The sequence below is a fragment of the Oenanthe melanoleuca genome, chromosome 5 (assembly GCF_029582105.1).
Source record: "Oenanthe melanoleuca isolate GR-GAL-2019-014 chromosome 5, OMel1.0, whole genome shotgun sequence".
Lineage (NCBI taxonomy): Eukaryota > Metazoa > Chordata > Aves > Passeriformes > Muscicapidae > Oenanthe > Oenanthe melanoleuca.
Window position 1 is genome coordinate 15,439,286 of NC_079339.1, and position 16,808 is coordinate 15,456,093.

General features: G+C 45.9%; 1 protein-coding gene across 1 annotated transcript in view; it reads right to left on the minus strand.

Annotated features, from left to right (window-relative positions):
• Positions 1–3,308: 3,308 nt before the first annotated feature.
• The window catches only part of TSPAN32 (tetraspanin 32), a 29,404-nt gene continuing 15,904 nt past the window's right edge, over positions 3,309–16,808 (minus strand). Inside the window, exons 5-8 of the mRNA XM_056491999.1 lie at positions 10,676–10,777; positions 9,105–9,197; positions 6,929–7,012; positions 3,309–5,567 (exon numbers count right to left, since the gene is read on the minus strand). Coding sequence (XP_056347974.1) covers positions 5,472–5,567; positions 6,929–7,012; positions 9,105–9,197; positions 10,676–10,777 — 375 coding nt within the window. The 3' untranslated portion in view covers positions 3,309–5,471. The remainder of the gene's footprint in view (positions 5,568–6,928; positions 7,013–9,104; positions 9,198–10,675; positions 10,778–16,808) is intronic.

A 16,808-nucleotide genomic window follows, 5' to 3' on the forward strand; every position in this document is an offset into this window, starting at 1 on the left:
AGGGAATCAGAGAAGGCTGAGCCACAGCTGGGCTGAGCTGTGCTTTGGAAGAGCCATGTGGGAGAGCAAGAGCCCAGCCCATTGATGCAGAGAGCTCTTATTGTATAATCAATGTATAATTCATTAGTAGGTGAATAAAGACTGGAATAGTTTATTGCTGATGTAACAGGGCTAAAAAGAAACCCAGCATGTATGTGACCAAGCTGCTGCACACAGACAGGGGTTAAGCAATATCACTTAATGATGCTGAGGGAAGATGGGGAAATTCTGTCTTGGGATAATATAAACAACCCAGCTAGCTGACTGCCAGTGACTCCAGGGTGAGCCATGCAGGGATATGCATCTTCCTGGCAAGAAATGCTGGGAAGGACCTTTCTTCTTTGCTTGCTGCAGTCTAAGGGAATAGCAACTAGAAGACAGCAGGGCTTTAGCTGTTGGTGGGCACCTCCAGGCTCATCTGAACTTAACTTCCAAGATGTGCCACTTCCTTGCAAGCTGAACAACCACCACATATATTCCCTCCAGACAAAGAGGTGTTTTTTTCCCCTTGACCCTCCTGGCAGGGGTAGATATGCAGTTTGCCTCCAGGTATAAATCCCCAAATGCCAGGTGATGAAGGTAGCAGTAGTTTTGTGCTGTGGGTGAGAGGGATGGCATGGTGGGCAGTGGAGTGGGTTCAGCAGCAGGCCTGCAGGCAGCCACGGGTTTGGCAGCTCTAGACAAAAGCTGCAAAACACATACAGCCTGTGTTTTTCCAAAACAGCACCCGAGACTTCTCCAGAGCTCTCCCTCCTCACTCCCAGGCTCTGCCCCTCTGTCCCACGCATTGTTACATCGCTCAGTGGACAAGCTTGACTCTTGCTGCCAGTTGTTGCTCATTCTAACAGAAGGGGAACTACACAGTTAAGAAATACATCCCTTACTATCAGAGAGAGCTGCAATGTGAAAGTTGCAGGATGTGTGTGATCTAACTGTGTATTCACAGCAGCTTCTGACCTCATCTGCTATCAGCTGTGCTGGCCGAGATCTGTGTGGGGCATCTTCCACCTCTGGCTGCATTTCTAGTGGAGAATTATAGCCAGCTGCTTTTCCAAATGCATTACTTCTGCTCTTGGTTCGAAAAACATGTGTCTATCAACTAATTACTTCCAAAAATATTTTGTGTGTCTGCAGCTTCTAAACACAGCTTTACCTTGGCAGGAGTTGGCTTCCTTACACTCCAGCACTGCAAGGGTCCACCCAGATTTGCCAGCTTCCAAAGCTTTGGAAGGACTCACTCAGCAGTGTCTTCTCTAGGAGCTGCAGGCATCAATCCAAGCTGCATAGTGAAGGGGGTGCTGCACAAGGAAGTTGTATTTCAAGGACAGTAGGAACTTGCAAACACGTGGTCAAAAGGGCAGGAAATAGCAAACCAGTTTGGAGTCAAGACAGCACATCACAAGGCTGAAAGATTCCCACTCTCCTCACCACCAAATCACTGTGTTATTTAACCTGTGCTTTCCACAAGTGCACCAAGTGTCATCCACTGCCATCAGAGCAGGTGCTGGGAAAGCTCCTCTGGCTCATAAGCAAGCTGTGGTCAGTCCAGCCACGAGCACAGGGTGAGCCCCATGCAGGGTGTCTATGGAATTTAATGGGCCTGTTGGCAGAGCAGTGCCCAAGCAGTGAAAGGTGGACAGCAGCACAAAAGTTGCTTGCTGTTGCCATGGGCTGATGCTCCTCAGCCCCACAGACTTATAGGTAGCCCCAAAGGTGGTCATACAGGCCAGAGCAACCTGCTGGTCACTCTTCCTGTGTCCTCAGCTACAGCTGGGAAGTTGTCTAAAGTAAAAGGAAAAATGTAACTAATGAGCAGAGACTAATGCATGCTCAGAGAGAGGCAGACTGTGCACAGTGCAAGTGCCCAGATGACCTTAGTGGAAATAACTGATAATTGCTGCAACTTAATTGACAAGTAGCTGGAGCCAATTGACAACTAAATATTTAACTTTGCACCTTTGGCCTAAAAATTCCTTTTTTTCCCTCCCATATATGCCTACCTAAATAGGATTTCTTTCCTAGCAGAGTGTGAGTGTTGACGTGTTTATAACAAACAGCTTCCTGTAGAGCAAGCCCCAGGAAGGCTCACTGCTCTGCAGGTGTTTCCTAGTCTGGCTCTCAGTTTGGATCCCCAAAGCTCAGCTCCATGCTCTTCTCCCAACAAAATCTCTCTCACTCTCAACACTGTGTAAATCTTGGCACCACTTATCAGTAAGTTCTTGGGGTTTTGCTCTGGTCGCACAAGAGCTTCGATTTGCCACTAGCCAGCAGAAAATCAGGGACTAGTAAGTGCAAAAACATTAACTGTAGGACAGGGATATTTTGTTGGCAGAGGTGTAAAAACACTGTTTAACACTCACTCACCCCACAGGTTCCATCCAGCCATCCCTCAGTGCTGCCACTTCTACAACTGTGAACAAAATGTTAACACCGCACATTTCTGTAACGTGTTTCTAAAAATCAAGGAGCTGAAGGTATCTGCTTTCCTGCTTCTGAAAATCACAGCAAGATGCCATCACAGGGTAGCAGGAGCACCTGCTGCTACATACAACACAAACTCTGGGAGAAGAGCATGTCCACCTGGGCATGGCTCTGTCAGCTCCTTGTTGAAGGTGCTGCTCCTTGCAGAGGAGTTCCAGCAGCCAGTGAAATGAGACTGAAGCTCATGAGATGGCCAGTGGCTGGACACATTCTTCTCCCAGAATCTGTGTTATATACAGCAGCAGGGGCTCCTGCTGCCCTGTAATGACATCCCTCTGCAATTTTGAGGAGCAGAAAAGCAGATACCTTCATCATATATATGCTACTCCTGTCCATAACTATGCCTTTACATTAAAAACTGACCTGGGAAGGTGGAGCACCTAAAGCTTCAGCAGTCCTGGTGGTGATGCTTTAACAGAGACATTTTGTACCCATTGATGAGGCTTTAGCAGGTAACCCACACTGATGACACTCAATCCACCAATTTGTCTATGCTGTTTTTTGATATGGTAGAATATCAGCAGTTAACTAGGCAATACAGAGCAGTGTGCAAGACTTCCTAATCCTTACAAATGTGAAACCATAGACATTTCTTCCATATAAATACTCAGGACCAATGCCATCTTCTCCCTCCAGCACACTGCTGGGACAGGTGAGCACCAGCTGCCTGGGGAATATCTCTACCCAGCACTGAAAGAATTACTGAGTCCCCCCCATAAGGCAAACCCCCAAGCAATGCAGGCAGCTTCATGCATGGCATAAAAAAGAGGAGGAATGATGGTCTTTTGCAAGAAATTAATCTTTATTGAAGCAACCATGAGTCACATGAGCTGCCAGCTGGCCTGAGGAATAACAATAGCAGTGGCCTGACAGTAGCAGCTGGAGCTCACAAGGGAGACTGTCTCTTTCCAGAGATCAATATATGTGATGATACATACACACATATAAGCAAATGCTTCCCCACTAGAAAGTGCATATGCTGGGAAGTGCATATCACACCCAATTCCCTGCCAGACTGAGGTGTGTTGGTGACTGCCAGGAGGTAGCTTGAATATTACACTGGGGCAGTTTGAACTTCACCCTGCTTCCAGAGAAGTCAATAGTGAAGCTCTGCTGGTTCCAAGGGCGTGGAATGAGAAGTGACAGCCCTTCCTCAGCCCTCCACAACACAGCTCCTTCCAATGCAAGGAATTTTCAGCCCAGGTTAAAATGCCAGCAGGGTGCTGTAGGCTGTTCTAGTACATGCAGCAGCCCCTGCCTGAGGGCCAGGACATGTCCTGAACATCAGCACAGGGCTGTCCATTTTTATCTCAGTAAACAATTGCTACTTACCATTCTTCATGCCTAAAAGCCACTGTGTATGAGAGGCCTGAAAGCTGTTGCTGGTTCAACAGACATTTCACACAGCTGTATAATTTACAGCAGGTGCTACATATATCACAATGATGGGTTTCAGCTCAGAAGTGGCTCTGCCTCCTCGATGTGAGGGCAGAGCATGCCAGGGAGCTGTTGTTTCAGCTAGACTGACAGCCTTTTACAAATTCTGTTTATTATCGATAAGGTGATGTAAAAAGGACGTGGAGTTGGACATTGTATTGTTTGACCTGGCTGGAGATCAGTCCTGTTCTTTTATAGATTTAAACTTCTGTTTGTGTGTATAATATCAAAGTCCTTTTGCCACAGGAGCACAGTGGGTTAGTAAAGCCTGATAAACATAGAGCTGGGGCCGGAAGTTACAGAATCACACAATCAGCCAGGTTGGAAAAGACCTTGGAGATCACCAAGCCCCACCTATGACCTAACACCACCTTATCAACTAAACCATGCCACTGGGTGCCATGTCCAGGCTTTTTTTAAACACCTCCAGGTGCAGTGACTCCACCATCTCCTTGTGCATCCCATTCCAGTGCCCAATCACGTTTTCTGTGAAGAATTTTTCTCTAATGTCTAACCTAAACTTTCCCTGGTGTAGCTTAAGACTGTCCTCTCATGCTATCACTGGTTGCCTGGGAGAAGATACTGACCCCCACTTGGCTACATCCTCCTTTCAGGCAGTTGTAGAGAGTGATAAGGTCACTACAAGACTCCTTTTTTCCAGGGTAAATAGTCCCAGCTCCCTCAGCCACTCTTTACAAGGGCTTGTGTTCTAGACTCCTCATCAGCCTTCTGGCCCTTCTCTGAATGTGTTTGAGCATCTCAACGTATTTCCTAAATTGAGGAGCCCAGAATTAGACACAGCAGTCAAAGTGCAGCTTAACAAGCCCCTGTGAAATCAGTGTGGCATCAAGATTTAGGAGAGTAAATCCTAAGAATTAAAAAAAAGTTGTATTGCATTAGCAAGGAGGAATAACAATGTCCTTCTGTTGGTCAGCTGTTTCAAAGCTCATTCACTACCTTCTGACTTTTTGTCCTGATCTTCACCAAAAGTTCTATAAACCTGGCAACATTTGAAAATGGGAAAAGTAGCTGACAGTCATTGGATGCCCATGTACCCCAGCATGATCAGGAACATGCCCAAAGTTAATCACTGCAAGTGTCCAGGCTGGTAGAGCACGTTTCCCATCAGTGGTGACAGTTCCTGTCATTTATTTACTGATAGCGCAACATTGATCCCGGGCTGTGATCCAAAGCCATCTTTGGGGGTCACAGGGAACTGCTCAGAAGACAGCACGAGAGAAGTTTGTTTTAATGCTGTGATTTTTGCTCTGCTTTTCTCTCCATTTGGTTGTAAAGAGCTCTTTGTGTCCTGGTGGAGCCACAGCCTATATGTCTCCCCTCAAGGGAATCTGCATCTGTGAGCCCAGTAGTAGTGCAGGAGAGGGCAATGTGTGACACACATCCCACCACCTGACCCTGTGCAACACCTTCCCAGAGCATTTTTCAGGTGACCTCAGACATCTTCCTGTGCCAAGAGCTGGCTCTGCCTGGTAGGATGCCCAGGCATCAAGTTTCTACCTCTCTCGGAGGATGTATTTGCCTTTCCGGTACAGATTGCTGCTGAAGTGGATGGAGAACCAGAGGAATGAAGTCAGGATCATCCCATAAACCTGAAAGGAAATAAATGAGACAGGCATACAATTAGGTGTGTAACTGATTATGATGCTCCATCTGTGCAAATAAGCAGTCATAAATATTGCCTGTTGTCACATTTTTCTGAAGAGAGCTCGTTTTTAGTGAACTGGGGGACACCATTTCTGACATGGGGGCTTAAAAAAAAGGTAACACATGGTTAAAACATCTGATTGGAATTAGCATAGCTCAAATCTGGCTCTAAAAATGGAAATGAGATGAAACCAGGAAATTCAGATTTCAATTCCTGCCACATTCCTCTATGCAAACAAACATAATTCTCTCATAACAGTAGTCTTTTGTAAAGATGCCGTGGGGAGACAAAACCACAACACCCGTGTCTTGTTTGAAGTAAAAAAACCAACAAAACAATCAAACAGACAAACCTCTAAGCCAACCCTAAACACTTATGAATGCAGAGGACAGTGTACTTCCTCTCTATTGTGATACTCTGCCTGGTGTATGACACATCAGCCTTAACACAGGCAACATATCCAAGGTAAGGCTGCTGTGGCAAGGATAATGAGGGCTGGAACAATGTGCTCTTTCCTCAAGTATGCCCTAATGTGCTAGTGCCTTTGCTTGCAGCTTCATCTGGGGATATGTGTGCATTGTTGGCTGGGGGACAGTGACATCAGAGCAGCTTTAACCCTCTTTACGTGCTTCCCTTGCATCCTGCCATCACAATAGTGAACTGTGCAGCGAGATTTCCTTTAGCACAGGCTTCAAAGACAGCTGGCTTATCTGGCTATAGCATCAAGCTGTGAAAAAAGTATATCTATTATAAAAGTGCTTCTCCTTTTATCTGAATATAGCTGCAGTGAAATTCTCCCTATACTTGAGAAAAATTGAAAAGTGACACCAAATATTCACACATGACTTTACATTTACAGCTCCATAGCAATACCTGATTGTTTTGGTAATTTACTGCTAGCAGTATAAAATACAAATAGTTTGTTCCTCTGGGTTTTATTTAGATGGAGAAGAATCCATGATTATGCCAAAGGTGGACACGAGGCATAAAATAATCTCCAAATACACTTTTAGTCAAGAAAGGTCATCCCAGCTGGGGAGCAGCATGGAGATATCACAGCAGATCAAACCTGCCTTCACGGTGGAGAAAGGAGTGTCCTGGTACATGCTCTTTTGTGGTGGGCATCACCACACATCAGAGCACTTGTGTACAGGTAATTACAGAGATACATCTCTCCCAAGCAGTGGCTGGGCAAACAAGAAAGCTAGGTTTAATTCGTGGCCCTCTCCGGCTCCAATTTGTGATACTTTGTCCTCACTGGGTCCTGCCTTTCTGGGCCAAAATGTTAAAGACAGACACTGTTACCGTGAAGCCAATGGCGACGCCCAGGAGTGAGAAGACAAAGTCCATGTGCTTTTTCAGAAAGTCCTGGATCTCTCGCAGGCAGTCCTGGGAAGAGAGAAACAAATACCCCTTGCAGCACAGCAGCAGCTTGATGGGGGGCTTTATCCCCACAACAGCACTTCCACAGCTTTAGAGAGAAAAGGAGCCAAGAAAGAGGGGCAGCATTGCACAGCCGGGCAGTTCTCCATTCTTCTGTTGCTGCTGCAGCTTGAGAAGACAAACATCTGTGGTATCTTTTCTGTTACTCCATCATGCCTACAGTTTTATTGGTGCAATGCATTTTAAACTGTGGGGGATATGTGCTTAAGTGTGGTGTTGCAAAAGCTTTTTTCTATTCACCCACTGAAAAATGGAAAGAAGGAAATGGAAAGATAGAAAAGCAGAGCACACGGTGATGCCAAATGCATTCCCCAAGGTTACTAATGAACAGCTCGATTTTGCGAGGTGCTGCAAGCTTTAATATACATTAGCCTTAAGCATGCCAAGAGCCCTACAGAAATCCCCGAGGTGTTAGCCAAGACAGCCATTTCAGAAACGCAAGAGCATGCCCTTGATGAAAGGATTTGCAGAACAAGGAAAGAGTGCTCAAAGCAAGGAGTGAATGTAGTGTTGCCACCAAACTCTGCGATTTCCTGTGTTACACAGAGCACATCCTCTGCAGTAAGAACAATCTTCCCACTGACTTCCCCGGCTCCCAAGCGAGGGAAATGCAGACCACTAAGTGGGAGGAATGAGTCGCCCATATGATGCCCAGCTTTGTTCTGCTCTCCCCTCCTGCTCTATGAGTTCCACCCTGCCCTGGGATGGGAGGTGACATTCCTGGAGGCTGTGCTTTGAAACGCTGCCCCTGCGGGCTGATGTGGCCTGTGCATCATGTGTGCTGTTAGCACCTGACATCACCTGACAATGTGTTTGCACCGCTGCAGCTGTGTGGTTTTGTTTTTCCTAGAAACACCATATATTGATGCTGGTGGCTTTAGCTACTCTGGTGGAAGAAAAACGATCGTGCAATAGATTTGCTCTGAGAGTATGAAGTAATAGCTTCAGTGCACAGCCAGTTTAACACTGGTGGCTTCTCCAGCAACCTCACTGAGATACTTGATAGAGCCAGAATGAAGCGTACTTGAAGAAGCTACTGCTGGGCGTCATCACCCTGCTTCGTGAGCTGCTCATTTTAATACCTATTTAATGCCCCAGGGAAAAATTAATTACAGCAAATTCCACATTTGCTTTTACTGGAATGCATTTTATGTGTCAGAAATTAGAGTCATGTGGAAAAGTCAAACAGGGTTTTTTGTGCTCTGATGCCTGTGATATCTCACAGTCTCTGCAAGCACAGGAGATGAGCAGGAAGCTGGAGGGAAGTGAAAGGCTGCAAACACAAGCATTTTGAAAGCCTTCTAGAGCACTGAAGGAAACCGCATCTGTGGGTCTGAGACCTGCTGATCCACCAGGGCTCTTCCTCCTAATACACAGGATCATAGAGTGATTTGGATTGGAAGGGACCTTTCAGAGCCCATCCAGTTCCAACCCCCCAGCCATGGGCAGGGACACCTTTCCCTAGACCAGGTTGCTCAGAGCTCCATCCCGCTTGGTCTTAAACACTGTCAGGGATGGGGAATTCATAAATTCTCTGGGCAACCTGTGCCAGTACCTCAGCACTCTCACAGTAAAGAATTTTTTTCCTAATAGTTAATCTAAAACTACTGTCAGTTTCAAGACATTCCCCTTTGTCCTGTCATTACACTCTCTTGAAAAAGTCCCTCTCCATTTTTCTTGCAGCTTTCTCCTTTTTCAGAAGGACACAATTAGGTCACCATCTCTTTTCCTAGGTGAACAAAAGCAATCCTTTTAGCCATTCCTCACAGGAGAGATGCACCATCCCTCTAATCATATTGGTGGCCTGCTCTGGATTTGCTCCACCAGGCCAATGTTCTTCCTGTGCTGGACCCCAGAGCTGAATGCACTACTCCCACTGTGTCCAGTGTTACTGAAACAACAAAACAAATCCCAACCCGTTTCAACCCCAGGCCATGAAAAAGCACAATTCCCATTAACACTTCAGCACCAGTGAAGTTTTGACAGCTAGAAAGTAGAGGCACAACCCCACTATGGCATAGAAGAAACTTTCCCTTACCCGTCCTTCATCGTGCACTTGGCCGGGTGGGCAGGTCTTGTTCTCAACATTGGTTGTGTCCCCGAAAGGAGAGTGCTTCCCACAGCACAGGAACTGGAAGAGAGGGAGAAGTTTGCCAGCTACCTGCCAGGGCTCTCCCCTTGCTTCCAGCTGCTGCAGCAGGAGATGCTGGCAATGGGCCCCTGCCCAGCCCAGTCAGGATGGCAAGGATCAAAGCATACAGGAATCAACAACAATGCAGGCTAAATTCAGGAGAGGTGGACACATCTGGCCTCAAACTTGCTCATGCTCCTCCAGGACTGCTGCCTGAGACTGGGGCCAAGCCTTCCCCTTCTAGTCATACTAATGCTCACAGTGGCTGCTCTGGAAAGCCCAAGGATGCACAGACTCATGTTTCCAGTGATTGTTATGGGCTGAGAGGATCCCCAGCAACACCCAGCCTGGAACTGGTTTCCTATAGCTGTGGTGCCACTGGAGAGTTTGGAGCTCTGGCAGAAGGAAAAAAAAAAAAAAGCCAGGAGTAGAAAGATCGCTTCTGAGTCAATTCAAGTGGCAACTAAAATAAGTAACTGGTGAAGCCAGGCATTGTGCCTGCCTCTCCTTGTCAAATGGGATGCTGGGAGTGCTGCTCCACAACCCTGAGAACAAGCACTTCCATGCCTGGTCATGGCTCTGAGGGTCATTGTCATCACTGCAGACATTTGCCCTTTCTGTGTTTTGAGAAGCATGGATAGAAATAGCCTTGAAAAGTACTTGCTACAATGATTTAAGAAAACACAGAAGGATACAGGGAGTTGTATGGGAGGTGTCTGGAAACAGCTGAGCAGAGCTGACCCATCCAGCCTTGCTGAGTGCCATGAACTCACTCCCCAAACAAGCCCTGCTGTGCAAAGGAATGGCATCTCCTTTACTCAGCAGGGACTTGGGATTTTCTCACTGTGGGGGACATCCTCTCTCATCTCCTGTGGCTTTGGGGGCAAGTGTCCTCCCTGTGCTCTGGGCAACCACCCTTGCCTACCTGCTGAGCTACAGAAAAATCCCTATGCCAACAGCACCCTGGGTAGTTGTTTTTGGGAGCCTGATAGCAGTCTCCAGCTGTGTGAGAGGCCACAGAGTCTCCAGTACTCCTTAGACACAAACTTGAGGGTAAATAGGAATAACCATGTGCAAATACTATTGCTGGACTATGTAGAATTCCTGCCCCCTCCTCTCTACTTGACCAGGTGCATAGCCACAGTCTTGTACCACAGATAGGGAGCAAGTCACAGCAGGTGCTGAGACAGAAAATACTATGGCAGCTGCAGGGTGGAAGCTTTGTAGATCTTGCACCACAGTGATGCTCAGAGAGGTGACCCTTTCTTCCTTCTGATAATCTGGTTGGTCAGACCTGAGAAAGGAAGAATACAAAGGGAGGAACAAGCTCCACAGCAGGCTGGAGGACTCAGTTCTTGAGGGGAAAATAGCATTGCAGCATTCACAAGGCAGAGCACAGGTGTCAGCCCCAGCCTCCCAAAACCCTCGGGAAGATATCCCAGGGTAAGGTTTTCTCCTGTAGGTGAAAGACAACTTACTGCTTCATGGATGGCAGTCAGCTCGTGCCTCCTAAAGCTGGAGGTGTTCCTCCTCACCTCCTCGTACACGAAATCATACACATCCATCATGCTGTCTTCCACCTGCAATGGAAAACAGGACAGGCACACATGACCATGAGATGCTAAAATACAAAGGTGAGAGGACCTCAGAGAGTTGATGTTATCTAAGTGGCAGAGCTATTTCTCTGAACAGAGTCAAAAAAATAACGGGAGTGATTCAGTGGTGAGTCAGACCCTAAATATTTACCAAGTATGTGAGACTTGAAGCTTGACAGATCCCAGCCAACTCCCATTCGGGTGTCAGAGGGAAAAAAAAAATAAAAATGGCAGCTGCCTTTAGTGCCTGGAGTCAAAACTTTATTTCTTCCTTTCGTTTTCCCTTGCTTCCTCAGCAGCACTGGTCTGAGGGGGCCTGCAGTCAGTGCTTGTCTTTCAGGAGGGAAAATCGATGGGACAGACAGGCAGAGCAGGTGACCACACAGGGAAGTCTCTGGGAACAGAGCCATCTCCCAGTGAGGCTTTGCAGCTCAGTCTGAGGGTTCACACTTGGAAATTACTCTAAGGAATAAAACCCATCACTCTCTGCTCAGGGGTGAAACCACAATCATTCAATCTATTGCTGTAATAGTGCTCTGTCCTGCTCAGCTGCCCAAAACACAAGCAACAGACAGAGGGTGATAACCAGGGAGGGAGGTTACATTATTTGTAGCCAGATTGGCTCTGTGCTTCCAGGAATAGAGTTTGAAGGCACACATCAAAAGATTTCCATGGCTATCAACATGGCATAAGAGTGTCCAGTGACAGACAGAGCTCAGGTATTATGGGCCAAGAAAAAAATACTCCATAGCAAAACGTGTGACACTGAGCTGTCCCACACGGGTGAGGAAGGAGGATGCTCCTTTTGTCCCCCTGGTGTGTCAGAGTGCTTAAAGTGGGGTGGGTGCAACAGTGAGACCAGATTTCTAGATGCCTTCTGCACCAACCTTCCACACAGCAAACCTTATAACCCAATAAAGAGGAAAAGATCCAAGTTTTCTAACTTCTTGTGGGCTATGAAATAGCTTTCCAGAAGCAGCAATTAAATAAATGGATTCGATAAAAAGAACGTTCATTTCCACTGAAGAATTGGATTAAGAATAATGAAAAAAAAATAATCTTCTGAGCTCCTCTTGTGGAGAAAGGAACAACAGAGCAGCAGGTTTCTTAATGTAAAAGATTATTACGTTTTGAATATCCTCATCCCAGTCTAAGATGTAGGAGTAAAAACTGTTTTGTGCCATGACAACATACATATGTGTTTTGGTAAGGGAAACAGTGCTGTATGTGCTGAAGATGCCCATAAAAAAAAACAGTGGCTGAAAATTATTTCAGCTGTTGGAAACAATAATTGAAGAAATCACCAGCAGTCATAATTTCACAGCCAGCTCAGCTACAGTGATGGAAATGATAATGGCAATCTCCAGGTACAAAATGAGTACTAAAGACTTCAACTGCACCATTTCAGAGCTTGCTTGTGAGCTGACTTCTCAGTTATCTGCTGATTTTTTAATTCTCATTTTGTCCTGCAGCCTCCAAGAGCTGAAAACACAAGTCATTAAATGGAAAATGTTTAATAGCAATAATTTCCTTTTAGAATGTGTGTCTGGGCAAGCCTAAGAGTACAATTTGCTGATTAGTCATTCTCAGCATTTCTATCTAGCAATTATATCTAGAATTTATATCCAGACATTATCTGAATAGGCTATTCAGATCCTAGTAAGGGAATATCAAACTCTAAATCCATTTTTCTAAAGAGTGAATCACTTGTAGTTTTGCCACAACATCTTTCTGATTTTTGCTAGGATCATTTGATTTTAGAGGGGAAAACTGCTGTTTTCATACAACAGAGTGGTCTGTTTTCAAAGACTACTGCAGACAGCTTTATCATTTAAATACTTCAGAGGTAGGTAGATAGTAGAAAATCTCAGTATTTATCACTGGCTGTTTCCTTCTGTGCAGAAGACACTGCTACAGAGCATACAAGAGGTCTGGTTTAATAAGAGAGGACAAAGGAGAGTAAAACATCACACTTAGCTGCCTGGGATGGGGTTATGTTTGTACTCAGAGCTGCAGCCAAGCTCTGAGGCATGGGTCATGCACGGCAGCATCTATCCTGCCCAAAATATCGTGCTCGCTCATGCATGCCTGATGATGTAAAAATTAAAACCTGAAAGCGTGAGACAGTCACCAGCTAGTTTCATTACTTATTTGTAGCATTGCTACATCCAGCAGAAGTTCATCCCATATTTTCTGTTGACCCAGCTCCTAACCCTGAAGAGCTGGACTGCAGCACTGCTCTGTACTCAATTGCCATCCTCAACAGATTCCCATCACACACTCCCCTCCTGTGCAACTCTGAGTCTATTGCCTCAACACAAGTTTCTTTTTCTGTGTCTTACACTGGTTGTTGGGGGAAAAAAGTATCAAAAATAATCAGGGTGCCTTCTCTCATGTTTAAACAACAGCATGACTGTGGATTTTGAGTGCTTACACTGATACTGTTAATAATGTGCATCAAGATAGAGCTGTGCCCCATCACTTAAACTACTTAGCACCCTATGGGCAGATACAGCAAGAGAAGAGAAAGTCCATCTGTTTTTTGAAAGGTCTTTCACTCCTCCCACACATGAGCATCATAATAGTCAAGTGGATTTTCCTGTTCCTAGTGACAGGCTGTGATCCACTGAAGGAGTTCTGCTGGACAAAGCTCTCCCTTGGAGGGAGACTGAGCCCACAGCTCTCATCAGGAAGATACAACAAGAACTGAAGATAAAGCATCAGCTGGGCTTTGGTTAAGAAAAATCTCCAGCTTGAGTGATATGGAGGTTGCACCTTACAGTAATTCTTTTCCTGGAAGAAGCTGGGTGAAATGTTTCAGCTCTAAATCAGGTAAATAATTGCTGCCTCCCACTTGTGTCTGCATTCCTTAATAAAATATTCATTTAGGAATTATATTGATGGGTTGCTGGATACAACAAATGGAAAATCACCACTGAAATTGATGCAGCTGATTCCAACTGACTCAGTAAGTACCATTTTTCACCTTAAGAAAAAAGGAATTTTGAGATTGTTTATCATCCTCTAAATCCTTTATCCCCCAAGAAGCAAAATGTATGACTGCAGGAAGACATACACTCTAAGCAATTAGAGTTCTTGCCCTTGGCTATTAAAACTAAAGCAGGTTTCCACCTTACCTCCAAGAAGAAAACTGACTTTTTTGACTTTAGTTATTTATCAGGATAATTTTTACCTATAACTGGACTTGGAACAGAAAGATGAGACAAGGCTTGCCTGCAGTTCCTGATGCCTTTGCAAGTCAAAGGTGCCAATGAATCCCAATCCTTCTGTCAGTGAATGTCTGTGTCTAGGCAACCTGGAAGTGTTGCTTAGGTGGGAACTAATGTAGACTTGTACAAGAACAATGGTCTGAGTCTTAGTGAACCACCTTTGAAACTGCTGGGTAAAAATGGGCTGGGTAAAAATGTCTTGGCAAAGCTCAAGGAGAATATAGTGAAAGGAGATGTCAGGATTGCCTCAAAGACAACCCATCTTCCTCCTTTCCAATAAACAGGAACACTCTTGACACGGCAGAGGAGGAAGACAAGCATGGGAAGCAGGAGGAGGATCCTGCTCTCCTGTGGGTCTTAGTGCCTTTGAGGAAACAAATTGAGCAGATGCAGTGCAGGCTCAGAAAAACCTGCAAGCTCAGCATTTCGTGTTCTTTTAGCATCACCACAGAGGATCCACTCAGCAGCCTCACTCGGAAATGTCCCTCTAGAGGTGGCTACTGCAGACTCCCACACTCAGCTATGAACCACAAGCCAGTCAGCTAAGAAGTGAAACTGGAATAAAGTAGTGAGCTCAGTCTAAACTCTTTTTTGTTCCAGGAAGAAAAACAGTTCTGCATTTTGCTGTCTTTGTCTTCCTTTCCCTCCCCAGTGTGCAGAAATGCGTGCGTTCACAGCGTGTCAGAACCCAGGCAACAGCCTGGCTTTGGGCAAAGCAATGATGCAACTGCAGGGCAACAGAGGAGAGAAGGCACTCTGGGGGCATTAGCCAGGCCACAGAGCAACTCCCTCCACATGGACAGAGCACATGGTAAGATGAGCTTTCCCCATCCGTGCTCGACCAAGCCCCATCTAACACAGTCATTGCAGCTTGCTGAACGTTTTTGCTTCCTTCACTGCACATCAGCTCCTCTCCTTTAGAGCCTTCCTCTAGCCAGTCATCCCCAGAAATCCAGACAGTGCTGCAAATCAGAGCAGCCTTTGAGGTCTCCTGTGGAAAATGAGACAAGAAAAGAAGGTGCTGCTCCCCCTCTGACTGACGCTGGTCACTGGGGACCACTGATGCCAGAAGATCCAGATGAGGCTTTCAGCCAAATGGTTTTCACATTTTTTTCCCCAGGTCTGTATAAAAATACAGAATTTGTATCCATCTATACATACATACATGAAAAAAACCCCAAGCCAAACCATATGGAATCCCCTCTACTTTCTGCTATATACATAGAAGGAGACAGACCAAAAACTGCTGTGGAACAAAAAATTCAGAAAAAACCAAAACTCTCTCCAGCCTCAGCACTTCCAGCCTGTTCTTTCACAAAACACATAAAACATGAGCAAGTGCTGAGCTGTTACACTGCTCACCTCCTCATTTCCTATCTCCACATCCCCAAAAGAACAGCAGATTCAAGCTGTGTGGGTGCTATACATCTCTCTTGGCCCATGGGCAGGGGGACTTTAGAGCCTCATGCTCAGCCAAGCCATAAAACCCAGAGGCCACCTCTGTGCTCTCTGTCTGTGACAGAGTACCAGATGCTTTATAGGGAAGTGCAGAAAACCCAGGCAGGCAGTTAATCAATATCAACAAGGATTGTTTTCCTCTAAATCCTCCAGATCTGTGGCTGCACACCTGTGAATGTCACCAGTATATCAAGATCCTTCTGGATTTTTTTGGATTAGCTTTTTATGTTTGCTGTTGCTTCTTTTTTTTTTTTTTTTTTTTTTTTTTTTAGTTTGTTTTAAAAAAACCTTCAAATTTTCAGTCCATTTTATAACAGAACTGCAAAGCCAACAGGCTGCCAAGGGCCCACACTGACCATTCATGTCCCTGTATTTCAAAACACACAACACAGCAATTTGTAAACACCCCTTCCCCAAAACTGTGGTCAAATTATCTCAGTCATCCCTATGCTTTCACCTGTAGCACTTGAAAACTGTCAGAGAAGACTGCTTCCCAACAGAAAGCACTGAACAACGCTGAAAACAGTTTTATCTTATAAACCAGTGGTACCAGCAATAGAGCCAGGCCCAGGGCAGCCCTGTCACCTCTGAGCAGGTGGTGGCTGTTCTGCTGTGGTGGGCATCCTACAGGTGCATGAAGGTTGGATGTGCTGCAGCGATGGCAACCACCTGAGTGGCCTCAGGTGACACTGCTGGAGACAGGAGCTCCAGCTCTGCCACAGAAAGAAGCAGAAACGGGGCCATGTGGGTTCAACGCCAGGGCAGCCATAAATTATAGAACCCGTGAGTGCAAATGCCTGTGTGGAGGCTCAGACAAAGGAGAGCAGTGTCTTGCTGGGGGGAGTGGGCTGTCACTGGGTGGTGAGAACATAAACACTGGGAAAGAGGCACAGTGTTTAAAAAGGTTAAGGAAGAGGGAGGGGTTTCCCCCCTTTTTTTTTTTCCCATGGAGTTCAGAGACTGGGAAAAGCTTGGTGCTTTTAAAGCGATTGTGCCTCCTAGATTAGCAAGAGCAAGGAGCATACCAGATAGCTCACAGCGTTTTTGAGCAACATCAGTGATTTTTGCAAATGCTCTTGGAAGACCCCTGTGAGGGGCTACAGTCCTGATCCAGCCCCCCTGAATCAAAGCCCGAAAGGAATCTACCTGTATGCTTCAGATCTGGTTTCAGAAAACACCTGAGCACACCTTCAGCTTGTGTTTAAGTCCCACTAAAGTCTCTAAGGTTTCAGCCTGCATTTAAGTCCCTGCAAGACTTTGCCCCAACACACACCAGAGGAGTGATGGCAGACACAAACACACCCTGGGAAATCCACAGAGCAAGGACT